At 37.7% G+C, this 17470-nt stretch overlaps 1 protein-coding gene across 1 annotated transcript; it reads right to left on the reverse strand.

Moving 5' to 3' along the window:
- Positions 1–14853: 14853 nt before the first annotated feature.
- Positions 14854–15845, reverse strand: LOC107611478 (uncharacterized). Its single transcript, XM_016313397.2, has 2 exons — positions 15540–15845; positions 14854–15294 (listed from the first exon to the last, which is right to left on the reverse strand). Exons 1-2 carry the CDS (start codon positions 15843–15845, stop codon positions 14854–14856), a joined length of 747 nt encoding a protein of 248 aa, XP_016168883.2.
- Between the last annotated feature and the right edge of the window lie 1625 nt (positions 15846–17470).

Consider the following 17470-nt stretch of genomic DNA (forward strand, 5'->3'; position numbering starts at 1 on the left):
ATACACTCATTGATAACAGTGAGATACACCCATAGATATGATTCAGATAAATCCATTTATATCAGTCAGGTATCACTCAAATATGCTTCAATATCAAATTAATTGAGATCTCAGTAAGATACACGCATATATGAGTCAGATACACCCATTGATAACAGTAAGATACACCCATATGTAAGAATCAGATACACCCGTTGATAACAGTGAGATACTCCCATAGATATTATTCAGATACAGTATGCATATATATCAGTCAGATATCAGTCAAACATGCTTCAATATCAAGCCACATTACAAGTTCAAGCAGTATACACCCCCCCAATCTACGGAATAAACCCCCAAAAATCAACAACAATAGCAGGAGAACTTAGAACAAGAACGTTGAACGACGTAGAACTTAGAAGAACGACGTAGAACTTAGAACAGTGTAACCAAGAAGCAAGAAGTAAACCCTAGAAGAACGACGTAGAAGAAAAGTAAAATATACAGGAATCTTAACGAACTTACGTTGAGTATTGTTGCTTTGCTTCAGATTCTTCACGGAGAGTTTGATCGTGTTTTGATGGAGGTTTCGAAGAACGATTTGTATGTTTTGAACTTTTATTTTCGCTCGAAAATGGAAGGGTTTCCTTGTTTTCGAAGCGTTTTGAGAAGTGGAAGAAGTGGAAGAAGTGGAAGAGTTTTCCATACGTAACGGTTGTAGTGTTGAGCGCGTGATTTTGACGCGCCATGTTGTCTCTCTTTATGCGCGTGGCTTCTATTTGGGCTGGGCCAACTTGTAAGCTTGTAAGCTTGTATGTGTAGCCCAGCCCTTAAATTTATTTATCAAAATAACTACTCAAGGAGCATATATAAAAAAAAAGTTATGGAAATTAAACTCCTATATAATTTTTAAAGAAAATGGACAATGCATAAAAATTGAATTATTAGACTACAATTTTTAAGGAAATGTTTGAAAAACAACAATTACTCTAATTTTAATTAGACTATGCTAGGACACACTCAAAATTATTAGAATTTAGAAACCCAACTTTTATTCTTATTTTTTAATGCATATTTTAAGGGTAAAAAGTAAATTCCTAAAAATTTCGAGTGTGCATTTAAAATTATCCTTTCCGTTATAACTCTATATAATTCGTCCTAGATGCAAGCGGATTATGTGAAAAATGTTGTGAAATAAATAAATAATGAAGAAAAATAAATATAAAATAAAAAATATAAATAAAAGATTTTAATATTAATATTTGTCAATATAATTATTTTAATATAATAGAGATGATTCATATATTTATTTAATATATATAATAACGTAAAGAGAGAGAAGAGTATTAGCAGTGTATAAAGAAAGAGAATAGTATTACAGTAAAGAGAAAAAAAGATGAATGTTTGTTATTGCTGTATTGTTTTTGAGTTTTTTTCCACTGTTTATATACGTATGAAGGTCACTCTTTTTAAACTATATTAAATACAATCACTCTTGATAAACTGAGTCTCATGAAAAATTGACATCCACCTCAGTTATTCTTATCATAACACTCTTCTTTAGATGACCATTTAGGATTATACCTCGTTAAAACCTTACTAAAGAAAAACTCAATGAAAAAAAATTTAGTGAAGGAAAAAGAGTACAAACTTCTTTGTGATAGGGACTGCCTCGTTAAAAACCTTGTCAAGAAAAACCAATGGAAAAAAGCCTGACCAAAGAAAAAAGAGTACAGTCTCCCCCTCTTGTCGACATTATTTAATATCTTGGAATCGACGCATCCCAATCTGACATACCAATCTTTCAAAGGAGGATTTTGGAAGTGACTTTGTAAATAAATCTGCCAGATTATCATTTGAGCGGATCTATTGGACATCAATTGTCCCTTGATTTTGAAGATCATGAGTGAAGAAAAATTTGGGAGAAATATGCTTTGTTCTATCACTTTTGATATATCCACCTTTAAGTTGAGCAATGCATACTGTATTGTCTTCAAACAAGACAGTTGGAGCTATCTTATGATCAATTAGTCCACATGATGACAGAATATATTGGATTAAACTCCTGAGCCAAAAACACTCGCAACTTGCTTCATGTATCGCTAGTATTTCAGCATTATTAGAGGATGTTGCTACAATCGTCTGTTTCATGGACCTCCATGATATAGTTGTACCACCATATATGAACAAGTATCCTGTTTGAGATCTCCATTTGTGTGGATCAGACAAGTATCGTGCATTTGCATAGCCAATTAGTTGTGACTTGGATCCATATGAATAAAACAATCTCATATCAATTGTTCCATGAAAATATCGAAAGATTTGTTTGATTCTATTCTAATGTCTTCTGGTTGGAGAAGAACTATACCTTGCTAGTAAATTCACAGCAAATGATATACTGGGTCATGTATTATTAGCAAGATACATTAGTGCCCCAATGACACTAAGATATGGTACTTCAGGACCAATGATATCTTCATTTTCTTCTTTAGGACGGAATTGATATTTTTTCACATCCAAAGACCTTATGATCATTAGGGTACTTAATGGATGTGACTTATCCATATAAAATCTCTTCAATATCTTTTATGTGTATGCTGTTTGATAATAAAGATCACATTTTTTGTATGCTCGATCTGCAGGACGAGACAAAATTTAGTCTTTCCAAGATCTTTCATCTCAAACTCTTCTTTTAAAGCTTTTATAATTGTTGGAATCTTTTCAAGAGTTCCAATGATATTTAAATCATCAATGTACACAGCAATTATAATGAATTCAGATGCAGATTTCTTTATGAAAATGCATGATCAGATATCATCATTCTTAAATCCGTTTTTGGCCAGATACTCAGTAAGACGATTATACCACATTCCTCCAGATTGCTTTAGACCATATAAAAATCTTTGCAATTTGACTAAGTATAACCCCTGTGAATATTCATTGGATGATTTATATATATTTAATCCTTCAAGGACTTTCATATAGATATCACGATCTAATGATCCATATAAGTAGGTTGTTACCACATCCATTAAATGCATATGTAGTTTATGGTATGCGGATAAACTGATCAAATAACGCAATGTTATTGCATACACTACAGGGGAATATGTTTCTTCATAATCTATACCGGGCCTTTGTAAAAAATCTTGTGCCACAAGTCGAGCTTTGTAGCGTGCTTCATTTTCTCATTTCGTTTTCTCACAAATACCCATCTGTATCCAACAGGTTTTATATCTTCTAGTGTACGGACTATAGGTCCAAAAACTTCATATTTTGCAAGTGATTTTAACTCATCCTTCATAACTTCTTCCCATTTTGGCCAATCATTCCTTTGTCGACATTCTTCGACTGTTCTTGGCTCAAGATCCTTACTTTCTTGCATGATATTTAATGCTACATTATATGCAAATATTTCATTGACAATTGTCTTATTCCAGTTTCATTTTTCTCCTATAAAGACATCATTTATCGAGATCTCGTCATTTTCAAAATTTCCAGGTACTTGAACATCTTCTGGCGTCAAAACTATATCAGAATTTTGAACAATTGTTGGTGTTTTTACTATGTCTTTATCTTTTTCAACAGGAATAGTATTTACCTCTTTTTTTTTTTAAGGATTTTTGTCTTTGGAATTGACAGACTTACCATGCTTCTTATGTGAATTTATTTTGGTGGTCATTTGTTTGACTAAGACATCAATTCAAATTGGAGCATTTTCAGCTGGTATATATGATTTAGTTATCCTTTTCGTATCAGAAAATGTATCAGACAATTCATTTGCTATTCTTTACACATGTATAATCTTTTGAACTTCTAGTTCACATTGGATCTAAATGCATCAAGGATAATGCATTCCAATTAAGTTCCTTTTCAGGAAGCTTATTCTCTCCCTCTAATATTAGAAATTTTAATTCATCAAAATGACAATCTGCAAATCGGGTTTTAAATACATTTTCAGTTTGTATCTCAAGATACCTCACTATAGAGGGAGAATCATATCCAACATATATCCCCAGTTTTCTTTGGGATTCCATTTTGGTGCGAGAAGGTGGTGCAATGGAAAGATATATCGCACACCCAAATATTCTTAAATGAAAAATATTTGACTACTGGCTAAAAGCTAATTGCATAGGAGAGAGCTTATGGTAATTTGTTGGCCTCAAACGAATAAGTGCCGCAGTATGTAGAATTGCATGCTCCAAACTAGGGGTGTTCGCGGTGCGGTTTGGTTCGGTTTTTGAATGAAAAGCCATCCGATCCGATCGTTTAATTAAGCTGCGGTTCGGTTTGGTTCGGTTTTTTTTTCAAGGTCATCCGAACCAAACCAAACCAATTAAAATCGGTTTGGTTTGGTTCGGTTTGTTCGGTTTTTTCAATCAAATAAAAAAAATTCTACCATACTATTATGCAATGTCATAAGATTGAAATCAACAAGCCAAAATACACAATAGCTAACAAAGTCTTGATCTAATGAAATATAACGACAATAGAATTCAAATACGACAATTAAAGAAGTTTAATAGCTCAACAGTCAACACAACTAAAAATAAAAATAAATTATCATTAAACTGATAACAATTAGCAAAGTTATGGTGTCTTCTCCAACAAAATAACTAAAACTTCATAATGCAAACCAACCTGAAATAATAAAAAAAAACAATTACATAATAAGAACAACAAGAACAACAACAACAACAATAATAATAATAATAATAATAATAATAATAATATAAGGAGAACAATTCATACCATAAACTTAACAAGATTAGACGAGCAAATAAACACTAAACAGAATTTGCAAATTGAACTTGGCAATGAACAAATTAAACCAGCAAGGCAGCAATAAACACTAAACAGAATTTGCAAATTGAACTTGGCAATGAACAAATTAAACCAGCAAGGCAGCAAGGCAGCAATAAACACTAAACAGAATTTGCAAATTGAACTTGGCAAATTGAAAAATTAAACCAGCAAGGCAGCAATAAACACTAAACAGAATTTGCAAATTGAACTTGGCAAATGGCAATGAACAAATTAAACCAGCAAGGCAGCAATAAACACTAAACAGAATTTGCAAATTGAACTTGGCAAATGGCAATGAACAAATTAAACCAGCAAGGCAGCAATAAACACTAAACAGAATTTGCAAATTGAACTTGGCAATGAACAAATTAAACCAGCAAGGCAGCAAGGCAGCAATAAACACTAAATAGAATTTGCAAATTGAACTTGGCAATGAACAAATTAAACCAGCAAGGCAGCAATAAACACTAAACAGAATTTGCAAATTGAACTTGGCAAATTGAAAAATTAAACCAGCAAGGCAGCAAGGCAGCAATAAACACTAAACAGAATTTGCAAATTGAACTTGGCAAATGGCAATGAACAAATTAAACCAGCAAGGCAGCAATAAACACTAAACAGAATTTGCAAATTGAACTTGGCAATGAACAAATTAAACCAGCAAGGCAGCAAGGCAGCAATAAACACTAAATAGAATTTGCAAATTGAACTTGGCAATGAACAAATTAAACCAGCAAGGCAGCAATAAACACTAAACAGAATTTGCAAATTGAACTTGGCAAATTGAAAAATTAAACCAGCAAGGCAGCAAGGCAGCAATAAACACTAAACAGAATTTGCAAATTGAACTTGGCAAATGGCAATGAACAAATTAAACCAGCAAGGCAGCAATAAACACTAAACAGAATTTGCAAATTGAACTTGGCAATGAACAAATTAAACCAGCAAGGCAGCAAGGCAGCAATAAACACTAAATAGAATTTGCAAATTGAACTTGGCAATGAACAAATTAAACCAGCAAGGCAGCAATAAACACTAAACAGAATTTGCAAATTGAACTTGGCAATGAACAAATTAAACCAGCAAGGCAGCAATAAACACTAAACAGAATTTACAAATTGAACTTGGCAATGAACAAATTAAACCAGCAAGGCAGCAATAAACACTAAACAGAATTTGCAAATTGAACTTGGCAATGAACAAATTAAACCAGCAAGGCAGCAATAAACACTAAATAGAATTTGCAAATTGAACTTGGCAATGAACAAATTAAACCAGCAAGGCAGCAATAAACACTAAACAGAATTTGCAAATTGAACTTGGCAAATTAAAAAATTAAACCAGCAAGGCAGCAATAAACACTAAACAGAATTTGCAAATTGAACTTGGCAAATTAAACACTAAACAGAACAAAACTTGATAATCTCAAATTAAACCAGCAAGGCAGCAATAAACACTAAACAGAATTTGCAAATTGAACTTGGCAAATTAAAAAATTGAACTTGCCAAATTAAACCCTAAACAGAACAAAACTTGATAATCTCAAATTAAACCAGCAATGAACCAAACAAGCAATGAACCCAGAAACCAGAATTTTCAAATTGAACAAAGTCACAAACTGAACAAACTGAACATTGAACAATAACCATTAACCAGCAAGCACCAAGCAGCAATACCAACAACAAGGCAAGAATGCATCAGTAAAGTTTACCTGAATAGATGGCTCGGGCTCCATATGCACATGAATCGGTGGCTGGGTGGGAGGCTTTCTGGGTGCAGGCGGCGAGGTCGGAGGTGGTGAGGTGACCCTACAGAACCCAGAAACGCTGCTGGGTGGAGGCTTTCTGGGTGGAGGCGGTGACGTCGGAGGTGGTGAGGTCGGAGGTCCTGTAGGTGGGTGGGTGACTGGGTCTTCGTGTTCGCGGTGGGTGGGTGACTGCTACCTTCGACTTCGAGTATCAAGGAGACAAGGACAATGAGTGAAGAAGGTTGGTGACTGCTGGCCGTTTGGGTGCGTGGGTGCGTGGGTGGTGGCTCCGATCTGGGGTTTAGGCGGCGGGGTTAGGTTTCCATGGGGGGAGCCGGGGAAGGGAGGGACTCGCGCAGCTGTGCCTGTAAGTGTAACGCGTTTGGGGGGGTGGGGGTATGGGGTAGTTTTAATTTTAGGGTTTTCTGAAGAACCGGTTCGGTTCGGTTCGGTTCGGTTAGGGTTTTGGTGGCAAGAACCGAAAACCGAACCGAACCGCAAAAAAACCGCAAAACATCATTTTTTCGGTTTTTTCGATTTTCGGTTAATTCGGTTTTCGGTTTTTTCGGTTCGGTCTATCGGTTTAGTTCGGTCCGGATCGGTTTTGAACACCCCTACTCCAAACAAAGGTTGGGAGATTTATTCTCATAATAAGGGTCTAACAATTAATTGGAGATGTTTAATAAGTGATTTTATTAACCCATTTTATGTGTGAACATGAGCTACTGGATATTCAACGCTTATTCCGTTAGCCATACAATAATCATCAAAGGCTTGTGAAGCAGTATTATCAAGACGAATTGCTTTGATTGTATTTTCTAAAAACTGTATTTTTAATTGAATAATTTGAGCAAGTAATCTCCCAAACGCCAGGTTGCGAGAAGACAATAAGCACACATGTGACCATCTCGAAGATGCATCTATTAGGACTATAAAATATCTAAAATATCCACATGGTAGATGAATAGGTCCACATATATCGCCTTGAATACTTTTTAGGAATTCAGGGGACTCAAATCCAATTTTTACTGGAGATGGCCTTAAAATTAGCTTTCCTTGAGAACATGCAGCACAACAAAATTCATTAGATTTAAGAATCTTCTAGTTCTTTAGTGAATGTCCATGGGAATTTTCAATAATTCTCTGCATCATGGTTGTTCTCGGATGACCCAATCGATCATGCCAAGTTATGAATTCATTTGGGTTAGTAAACTTCTGGTTTACAATGGCATGTGATTCAATTACACTAATTTTAGTATAATATAACCCAAATGAAAGTCAAGATAACTTTTCTAATATAACCTTTTTATTTGAATCGTAAGCTGTGATACATAAGTATTCATGATTTTTCTTATTCATTGTTTCAATATGATATCCATTTCAACGAATATTTTCAAAACTCAACAAGTTTCTTAGAGATTTGGTAGACAATAGTGCATTATTTATTATGAAATTTGTTCCTCTAGAAAACATAATTATAGCTCTTCCGGAGCCTTCTATCACATTACCTGAGCCAATAATAGTATTAACATATTTTTTTTGGCACAAAATGAGTAAAATATATATTACTTTTAAGAATGGTTTGGGAACTTGCACTATCCGCAAGGCAAATATCTTCCCTATATGTTCTTGTCATTTTTTTCAAAGACAAGTAATAATAATAAAATAAGTAAAAATATATGCGCAGTAAAATTATTTTCTTGATTGAAATTGTTTTTCTAAGAAGTATTGTATATAGTATTATATACTAAAAATTTTATTATTATTATTATTTTAGAACTTGAAACATTTAGTAATTTTGAAATGCATAAATATAAATATTTTATTAAACATTATTTATATACATCACACCTGAAATTCAAATACATAGGGAATAAAACTTAAAAAAATTTTTTACATTATTTATTTACATAAGTACCGAACTCAAATATCAAAATTTTCCATCATTGATCAGATGACCAATATTTCCTTCAGGATCCTCAAAGGAGTCAGATACTTCATAATGAGTGGTGTAATTTTCAGCAACATTCTTTGAAACAAAATTTGTCTCATTTTCTTTGTCATCTTTTTTCAAAGATACTTGATAAAGATCGACAATGTGTCTTGGGGTATGACAGGTACGCGACCAATGACCCTTTCCACCACAACGAAAATATTTATCCTTTGTTGATTTATTTTGACAATTATTTCTTTCTTTATCCCACTTCTAGTGAGATCCTTCCTTGTGAACATAATTTTTCTTCTTACCATAATTTTTCTTGTTACCAAAACCTTATCATTTACCTCTTCTGGAGTAATGATTTACTGCATTTACTTCAGAAAATGGGGCAGCGCCAACTGAGCGCGCTTCATGATTTTTTAAAAGTAACTCATTGTTGTGTTCAGCAACAAAAAGGCAAGAAATTAACTCAAAATATTTTTAAATTCTTTTTCTCGATCCTGCTGTTATAGGAGCACATTCGAGGCATGAAAGGTCGAGAAATTTTCTCTAACATGTCATTATCAGTTATCTTTTTTCCACATAATTTCATTCGTGAGGTAATTCGGAACATTACTGAATTATATTCATTTATGGATTTAAAATCATGTAGACGTAAGTGCGTTTACTCATATCGAGATTGAGGAAGTATCACTATCTTTTGATGATTATACTTTTTTTCAAGGTTTTTTCACAGATCTGTAGGATTTTTTAGTGTGAGATATTTATTTTACAATCCATCACCAAAATGACGACGAAAAAAGATCATGGCTTTGTCTTTATCCTTTTGGGATGCAATATTTTTAGCCTTAATGGTATCTTCTAGATTCATCGAATCAAGATGGATTTCGGCATCTAGTATCTATGATAAGTAGTTGTTTCCAGATATACCAAGAGTATTAAATTCAAGATGAGAGAGTTTCGACATAATGAAAATTTATTACCTGAATCTTCCTAAATTTTGATCAGAGTTCGTGCTGATAACGTGTTGTGAAATAAATAAATAATGAAGAGAAAATAGATATAAAATAATGAAATATAAATAGAAAAATCTAGTATTAATATTCGTCAATATAATTATTTCAATATAATAGAGATGATTCATATATTTATTTAATATATGTAATAACGTAAAAAGAGAGAAGAGTATTATTAGTGTATAAAAAAAGATAAGAGTATTATAGTAAAGAAAAAGAAAGAGGAATATTTATTATTGGTGTATTATTTCTGAGCTTTCTTTCACTATTTATATACATACGAAGGACACTCTTTTTAACTATATTAAATGCAATCACTCTTGATAAACTGAGTTTAAATCTCATAAAAAATAGACATCTATCTCGTTTATTTTTATTACAACAAAAAATATTTTTATTTCAATACTTCAGCTAAAAGAATATAATGTTCTATGGGAAAAAAATTGAAAAAAGTATCATTTTAGAAGGGAAAAAAATATATATGGTCATTGTAATTATTTGAAACAATAAGATCGCAGACTACGAAATATTTACAGAAATTTTTAGTTTAATAATCTCTATTCATTCTGGTTTCTAAACGAAAACTTCTGTTGGAATATTACTCTCCCAAAAATGTCAAGAAAATCCTTATATTTCTCACATCATTCAAAAAAAAATTATCTGATATGCCATGTACTTTTTTGGACGCAAATTAATTTTATTATGAAGGCAACGTTAGTGTAGAACGCGGATATGGAGAGGAGGGAAGTTTTATCGGGCTGTGGTGTTAGGGACACAGTAATTGGATCCTGCGAGTTGTTGATAGGAACTTAGACTCTCCGATTTCTTGTAAATTAAAAAAAATTTCTCATAAGCACAAATCGGACCCAGGGACTAGTATAACCAAATAAAAAAAACCCAACAAAGAAAACGGACCATCCGTTTTGGTGAGGACATATCGCACGGTCCGATTTGTTCTAGGTGAATTTCGTATACTACACGCAAAACAGACCCTCCGATTTGCTTACAAAATTTTCAAAACAAAGAATTCGGAGGATCCGATTTCTTCCTACCAAAACTAAGCCAAAAGCTGTCCCACATTTCGGTGTAGCACCCCATCATTCCATAACCCGACACAATACATGCCCCTCCTCCATAACCAAAAAAATTAGCCTTTTTTGGAACTTTAATGTTTTTTTGCGCGATTAAGTTATCAATAAATTTTTTTGTCTTGTAACTCCCCATAAAATGACGAATATAACCCTCTAATAAAAAAAAAGATAAATTAATTTTAGCTAATTCTTTTATAATAAAAATGTTAGCAACTATCATGCTTTATAAGATATTAATGGGTCAATTTTTTTAGTGAATGGATTAGGTGTAAAAATATTTTTTAGAATCAAAATTTTCTAAAGGGAAAAGTTGGTAAAGTAACAAAGTGAAGAATTAATTATTTTTAAATTAAAATAGTGAAATATATATTTTATGAAATTCAATAATAATTAATTCTTTTTAATTATATATCATATTATTTAAAAAATCTCACAAAAAAAATACGTCTTATTCGTTAGAATATTTTTATTCGAGGATACATTATAAAAAGGTAAAAAGTAAAAACATATACAATGATTTAAATATTAATTTTCAATGTTTTAAGTCAACTATTAATTTATAATTTGATAAACATATCAATTAATTTATTATAAAAGATGAACCGATTAAGATGACCGATAAAAAAAGAATCACTTTTAAAATTGTTCGGTAGGTCGGATACCGGACGGGTTGGGTTGATATCCTGATCGAGGAAGGGGAAAGCGTCTGGTCGCACGTCTTCAGGCTGAGGGTAGGCGAGGTCCCGAGTTCTTCGAATGTAGTAGGGGGTGTCACCTGCAAAGACACTCCGACGCTCAAGTCAGTGAAGTGTGCAGGCGAGTAGAAATTGAGTGGTATGTGACGTACCTTGGGGAAAGGACATGACCTTCCCTATATATACCATGTCAGAGGTGGGCCCATCAAGGACAGGCCCACCTTCCCTGATGCTCTCTCCTCACAGCTGTAGTGTAGCTGTCAGGGACGCGTGTCCGGGTCGGCGACAGAGCGTCTCCTACCCGACCATCCGGGTCGGGCCGGCCCGCTAGCAGTTTGGGCCAGGCCGTAACAGTGCCCCCGACGCGCCGGTAACGACCGTGAGGATCGTTGATGGCATGTCATCTCTCCTTTTGTACGTTGTTGCCAGGTCGGCCGTCCGTGGGGGGAACGTGCCTCTTGCGCGCGTGTCTGTTCATTGTTGGAACGACCGCTTGTCGCCTCGTTCTTCGCGCGGGGTATTTAATGCTCATAATGGGCTAGAAAACCCTGTGTGCAAAGACTATTTTGCCCCCAGGTCTTTCGCGCTTCCTGGGTGGCAGTTTTAAACAGTTTTACTCTGATTTTTCCCTTTTCACTCTTGCTCCTACTATCTCCCTGCTATCTCCCTCTTTTTTACTCAAAAAATCTCAGAGCGTCGTTCTGGCATTCTCGTGCATCTTTCCTTCTTCCTTCTCGATTTTCGCAACCAATTCAGGTAATCCTTGATCCTTTCTCTTTTCTGCTTCATTGTTGTATGTTTGTTGCTTGATTCTTGTTGGTAGATGGCTCATTAGTGTCAAGTAGATGCGTTAGGGGAGGGGTACCATTCCAGGGTAGGTTTTTAGGTAGCTTGCATGATGGATGACTTTTAGCCATGCTTGACCTTAACTGCTGAATAGGATGAACATAGTTTCTGGGCTTTTTCTGGACTCCCGACCTCATAGACTAATGGAGTGGTACCCCTACTGTAGGTATGCCTCACATCGTTTCCCGGGCTTCTCCTTCTGCTGCGAATTACGATCCCTATGCCTGGGTGACTAAGGATGTGAAGGACTCGCCAAATCAGATGGACGAGGAGGAGTTGACGGAGTTCCGGCAAGCCGAGTATCTATGTGGGGGGGGGGGGGGGGACAGACGAGGAGGCCAATTATGACGTCTTCGTTCCTGCCCCCCAACAAACGGCTGTATGAGATTAATTTTCACTCCCCCCGGGTTGCCGACTGGATTTAGTTTTACAAAGCCATGTTCACCCAGGTGGGCGTTCGCATACCGTTCTCCGACTTCCAGATGGCGCTTCTTAATCGGATATCCGTGTCACCGTCGCAACTTCATCCGAACAGTTGGGCTTCTATCCACTGTTTCGAGATGGTGTGTGAATATCTCGAGCTGCCGGTGTCTGTGGACGTCTTTCTCTTTTTCTTCAACCTTACCAACCCTTCCAAGGAGGGGAAAGTGAGGAAAGGGTTCTTATCTTTCCGATCTGCTCAGGGTCGGAGGATATTTGGCTTGTTCGAGGACTCTTATCATGGGTTCAAGGACAAGTATTTCAAGGTTCATCCCGTCAAAGGTCGTCATCCCTTTTGGTTGTCGTTGGAGGGGGAACGCCTCATCCCGACGTATTGGAGCTTCGGGGCGGGGTCCAACACCTTCATTAAGGTGACCTATAAGAGGATGTCCGCCATAAATAAGAGAATTGCCGACGTGTTGTGGGCGGTCTTTGGAAAGAACCCCGTGAACCCCCACCTCCTTATGGGTGAACGGGAGGTCACCAAAAATTATATTTGTGAGCTATTTTGTCTTACTTTTGTGTTGTTTATCTTTTAATTTGTTATCGCCAACTTCACGACTGACGTATTTGTTTGTCTGTTGCAGTGGAGATGTCTGCTTTGGTAACCGGGCTCGAAAGTTTGGTCAGGACCTTCTTGGAGGATAGCGACGAGGAGAAGGCTGACGAGAAGGTTCTCGGGAAGCTGGAAAACCCTACCGAGGGAAAGAAGGATCAAGCTGTACCTTCGCCTCGGGACACTAAGATGTCCGACAAGAATTCTGCCGGGATGCAGTCTTCCCCTATTCACGAGGAGACGGCCGGTATTGGGCAGTCGTCCTCTACCCATCGGGAGTATGATGATCTGAAGCTTGTCCCTACCCCTAAGAGGCAAATGGCATCCTCCAACCCGGAAGGAACTCTCACTGTGATGGAGAGGAATTTCGACGCTGGGGCCTTTATTAACAATCAGCTGATTCCCGGTACGGAGGATCACTTTCTCAGTACTGAACTCGCGAGGCAGGCGAGGTGGATGTAAAGCACTCTTCTCCGCGGAGCGGTGATAGCTTGGAAGGCCGAGTTTGAGTTGTTGGGCATGCAGGCATTGCGAAGGAAGCTCGATACTGCTGCCCAGGCCAACAACGAATTCAAGGCCCAGGTCGAAACGCTTCAGGAACAACTGTCCGCCGCCGAGAAGGGGCGCAAGGATGCCGAGGAGAAGGCTGCGTCCTTTGAAGAAAAAAATGAAAGTCTCCGATGCCACCGTCTCCCATTTAACCGAGCGGGAGATGACTCTAGAGAGCCAGCTTAACGCCGCGCAAGATCGGGTGGTCGCTATGGAGAAGGAGCGTGACACGGTCGTCTCGTTGACTGAGGCTGCGCGAGCTGAGGTCGAAGAGTTGAAAAGGAAACATAGGGCGGTCAGGGAGCAGGGAAAGAACGCGATCTTTATGACCGAAGAGGCTCTCAAGGCCCAGGTGAAGATCGTGGTCCCAGACTTCGACACGTAGGCTATTGGGGTCTTCAAAACAATTCAGGACGGCAAGATTGTTGACATGCCCCGAAAGTGAACTCTTGTAACTTGCTTTTATGTGGATTTGTAGAACACTTGTTGAGACCGTTTTCTTTCGTTATACTTAAGTGGTCGCCTGGTCGGCTTATAATTATCGCCTTTATCCTGTTTAGTAGTACTTTTGTTTTGTTACCGTTTTTTCGGTGTGAACTTATTGCTTGTGTCCGTTTTGCCGTTTGTGTTGGTAACTTGGTTAAAACCGTTTTGGTCTTATTATCGCGGCCGTTTGTTATGGCTATGATTCAATTGGCTCCCGAGGTGATCAGTCCCGGGTTGCCGTTGAAGAACGCGATGGCGTGGGATACATATTGGGGAATGGTAGATGGGAGAATTTAGACAAGTAAACATTAATTGTTAGCTAAACAGGTTTATGAACATAGTAGGTGCTTAATAAAAGTAAATCACTGGAAATTAAAAGGTTATCTAGCTCGTCAGACCGCTTAACCGGTGTACCCAAGCTAAGAATAGAATCTCCTCAGGTTACCTGCATTCCATGTTCTCGGGATTTTTTTTGCCGTCGAGTCTCTCCAATTTGTAGGCGCCTTTGCCAAGCACTTCTCTGATTCTGTAGGGACCTTCCCAGTTTGCCGCCAGCTTTCCTTCTCCTGGGGTTGGTAGCCCGACGTCGTTTCGTCGCAGGACGAGGTCTCTTTCCTCAAACTTCCTTCTGAGGACCTTGGTATTGTAATGTAGGGCTATTCATTGTTTCAGTGCTACCTCCGACAAGTGGGCCATCTCTTTGGCCTCGTCCACCAGGTCTTTCTCCACCGCTTCTTCTACTCCCGTCAGAAGTAGTCGCGGGCTCGGTTCGCCAATCTCCACAGGTATTACCGCGTCGACCCCGTATGTTAGGCGAAAGGAGGTTTTCCCTGTGGAGCTTTGCTCGGTTGTTCGGTAGGACCAGAGGACCGAGGCGAGCTCGTCAGCCCATGCGCCTTTTTTGCTATCTAAACGCTTCTTGAGGCCTAGCAGGATGACTTTATTTGCGGACTCCACTTGTCCATTTGTCTGAGGATGTTCAACCGAGGAGAACTTCTGTTTTATCCCCAAGCCGGTGAGAAACTCTACAAACTTCTTGTCAGTGAACTGTGTCCCGTTATCTGAAATGATGATTTTCGGGATGCCGAACCGGGTTATCACCTGCCTCCACATGAACTTTCTACAATTGGATGAGGATATGCTGGCCAACGGTTCAGCCTCTATCCATTTGGTGTAGTAGTCGATGGCAACTATGAGGTACTTGACTTGCCCTGGGCCAACCGGGAAGGGCCCAAGAGGTCGACTCCCCATTGTGCGAAAGGTCGGGAGGACGTCAGTAGGCTCAGCTCGGAAGCTGGCGCCCTGTGGAAGTTGGCGTTCTGTTGACACTTGGCGCATTTTTTCACGAATTCTCTGGAGTCATTCATCATTGACGGCCAGTAATATCCAGCTCGGATGATCTTCCTTGCTAGGGCTTTGCCCCCGATATGGTGGCCGCAGCATCCCTCATGGACTTCTCTGAGCACGTAGTCCGTCTGGTCGGGGTGTAGGCACTTCAGCAAAGGTTGGCTGAGTCCCTTTTTGAATAGTTGGTCCTGTATGACTGTGTACTTGGCAGCCTCCCTTCTCAACGCTTTGGCTTCCTTTCCATCCCCAGAGAGTTTTCCATTTTTTAAGAAATCAGTGATGAGGTCCATCCAAGAGGGGCTCATCTTGGTCAGGTGTAGAGCGACTGCGGGCTCTTTCGTGATGCCTTGAATGAGGGAGCGGTTGCCGGTTCCAGGTTTCGTGCTTGCCAGCTTGGATAGGAGGTCTGCCCGTGTGTTCCTTTCTCTTGGGACGTGTTGGACCGTGACCTCCTCAAATTGTTTGCTCAGCTCTTTGACCCTTTCCAATAGGGGTGTTCGCGGTGCGGTTTGGTTTGGTTTTTGAGAGAAAAGCCATCCGATCCAATCGTTTAATTAAACTGCGGTTCAGTTTTGTTCGGTTTTTTTCTCAAGACCATCTGAACCAAACCAAACCAATTAAAATCGGTTTGGTTTGGTTCGGTTTGTTCGGTTTTTCAATCAATTCAAAAAAAATACTGCCAAGCTATGTCACAAAGTCATAAAATTGAAATCGACAAACACAAATACACATTAGGTAACAAAGTCTTGATCCAATTAATTTATCGGCAAAAGGAATTCAAATAAATTGTACTATTTTTGGGCCACACTCATGTAAACAACGTAGTTGTACAGGGCTGACTTAAATATCTACTCAGGATTCAAGAAACACCACAAAAAACCAGTTTAATTCTCTTGTATAAAGAGGACAGAGTTTACACTTTATGCAAAGTGCTTATGTTCCCTAGGGATGAAGGAATCTCTCCGTCGAATTGATTGTCTTCCAAGTGCCTTTATATACAATAATAATATCCAAATAGTGAGCTTCATGGCATGAATAGATCAAAGTTCTTTGATTTCAAACATTTAGATCATGGAATTGCATACAAAATGAGTTACTTACAATATTTCTAACAGTGTTAGTGAACCTAGGTCAGAAATGTGCTCTGACAAACTGTTATTCCCTAGCCAGCTACAAAAAAGCAATGGTTTTCCAATTAGAACTTGTAAATATCAGAGTCAATGAACTGAGATTTAGAGTTAAGCACTTACATATTAGTCAGAGCTGTCATATTGGCAACAAAAGGAGATAAAGATCCTGAAAGCTCCATACTTGTCAACAACAACAAATAAATTAAAAACCAGCAAAAACACAACAACAAATAAATTAAAAACCAGCAACAATCAGCAACAAAACCAGCAACCAGCAATAATACCAACAACAAAGTAATTCATCAAAAGTAATTCAACCAGCAATCGGCAACAATACACTGATTTCAAATCTAATTTCAATATCTTCCTATCAAGATCCAAAACCAGTTTATCTGATTTCAAATCTGATTTCATACTAAAGGAGATAAAGATCCTGAAAGCTACATACTTGTCAACAACAACAAATAAATTAAAAACCAGCAAAAACACAACAACAAATAAATTAAAAACCAGCAAGGCAGCAACAATAAGCAACAAAACCAGCAACCAGCAATAATACCAACAATAAAGTAATTCATCAAAAGTAATTCAACCAGCAATCAGCAACAATACACTGATTTCAAATCTGCTCCAAATTTAATTCTTCAAATCTGCTTCAAATCTAATTTCCAAGGTTCAGAAAACCGGACCGGTCATCAAACCGCTCTAGTCACTGGTTTACTGGTTCACTGGTCTAACCGGTCCAACTGATGGTTCAACCGGAAAAACCGTTTTAGAATAGAAATAATAAATAAATTATA

This window comes from Arachis ipaensis, chromosome B8 (genome assembly GCF_059453495.1).
Source record: "Arachis ipaensis isolate K30076 ecotype BB chromosome B8, ASM5945349v1, whole genome shotgun sequence".
Taxonomy (NCBI): Eukaryota; Viridiplantae; Streptophyta; class Magnoliopsida; order Fabales; family Fabaceae; genus Arachis; species Arachis ipaensis.

What these genes read in the sequence shown, in the direction of transcription:
- LOC107611478 (XM_016313397.2), bottom strand. Translation starts at nt 15,845, where the DNA reads ATGAGCCCCTCTTGGATGGACCTCATCACTGATTTCTTAAAAAATGGA. An exon ending in TGAATGACTCCAGAGAATTC is followed by an intron (nt 15,295 to 15,539) that starts GTGAAAAAATGC and finishes ATGTGGAGGCAG; the next exon opens with GTGATAACCCGGTTCGGCAT.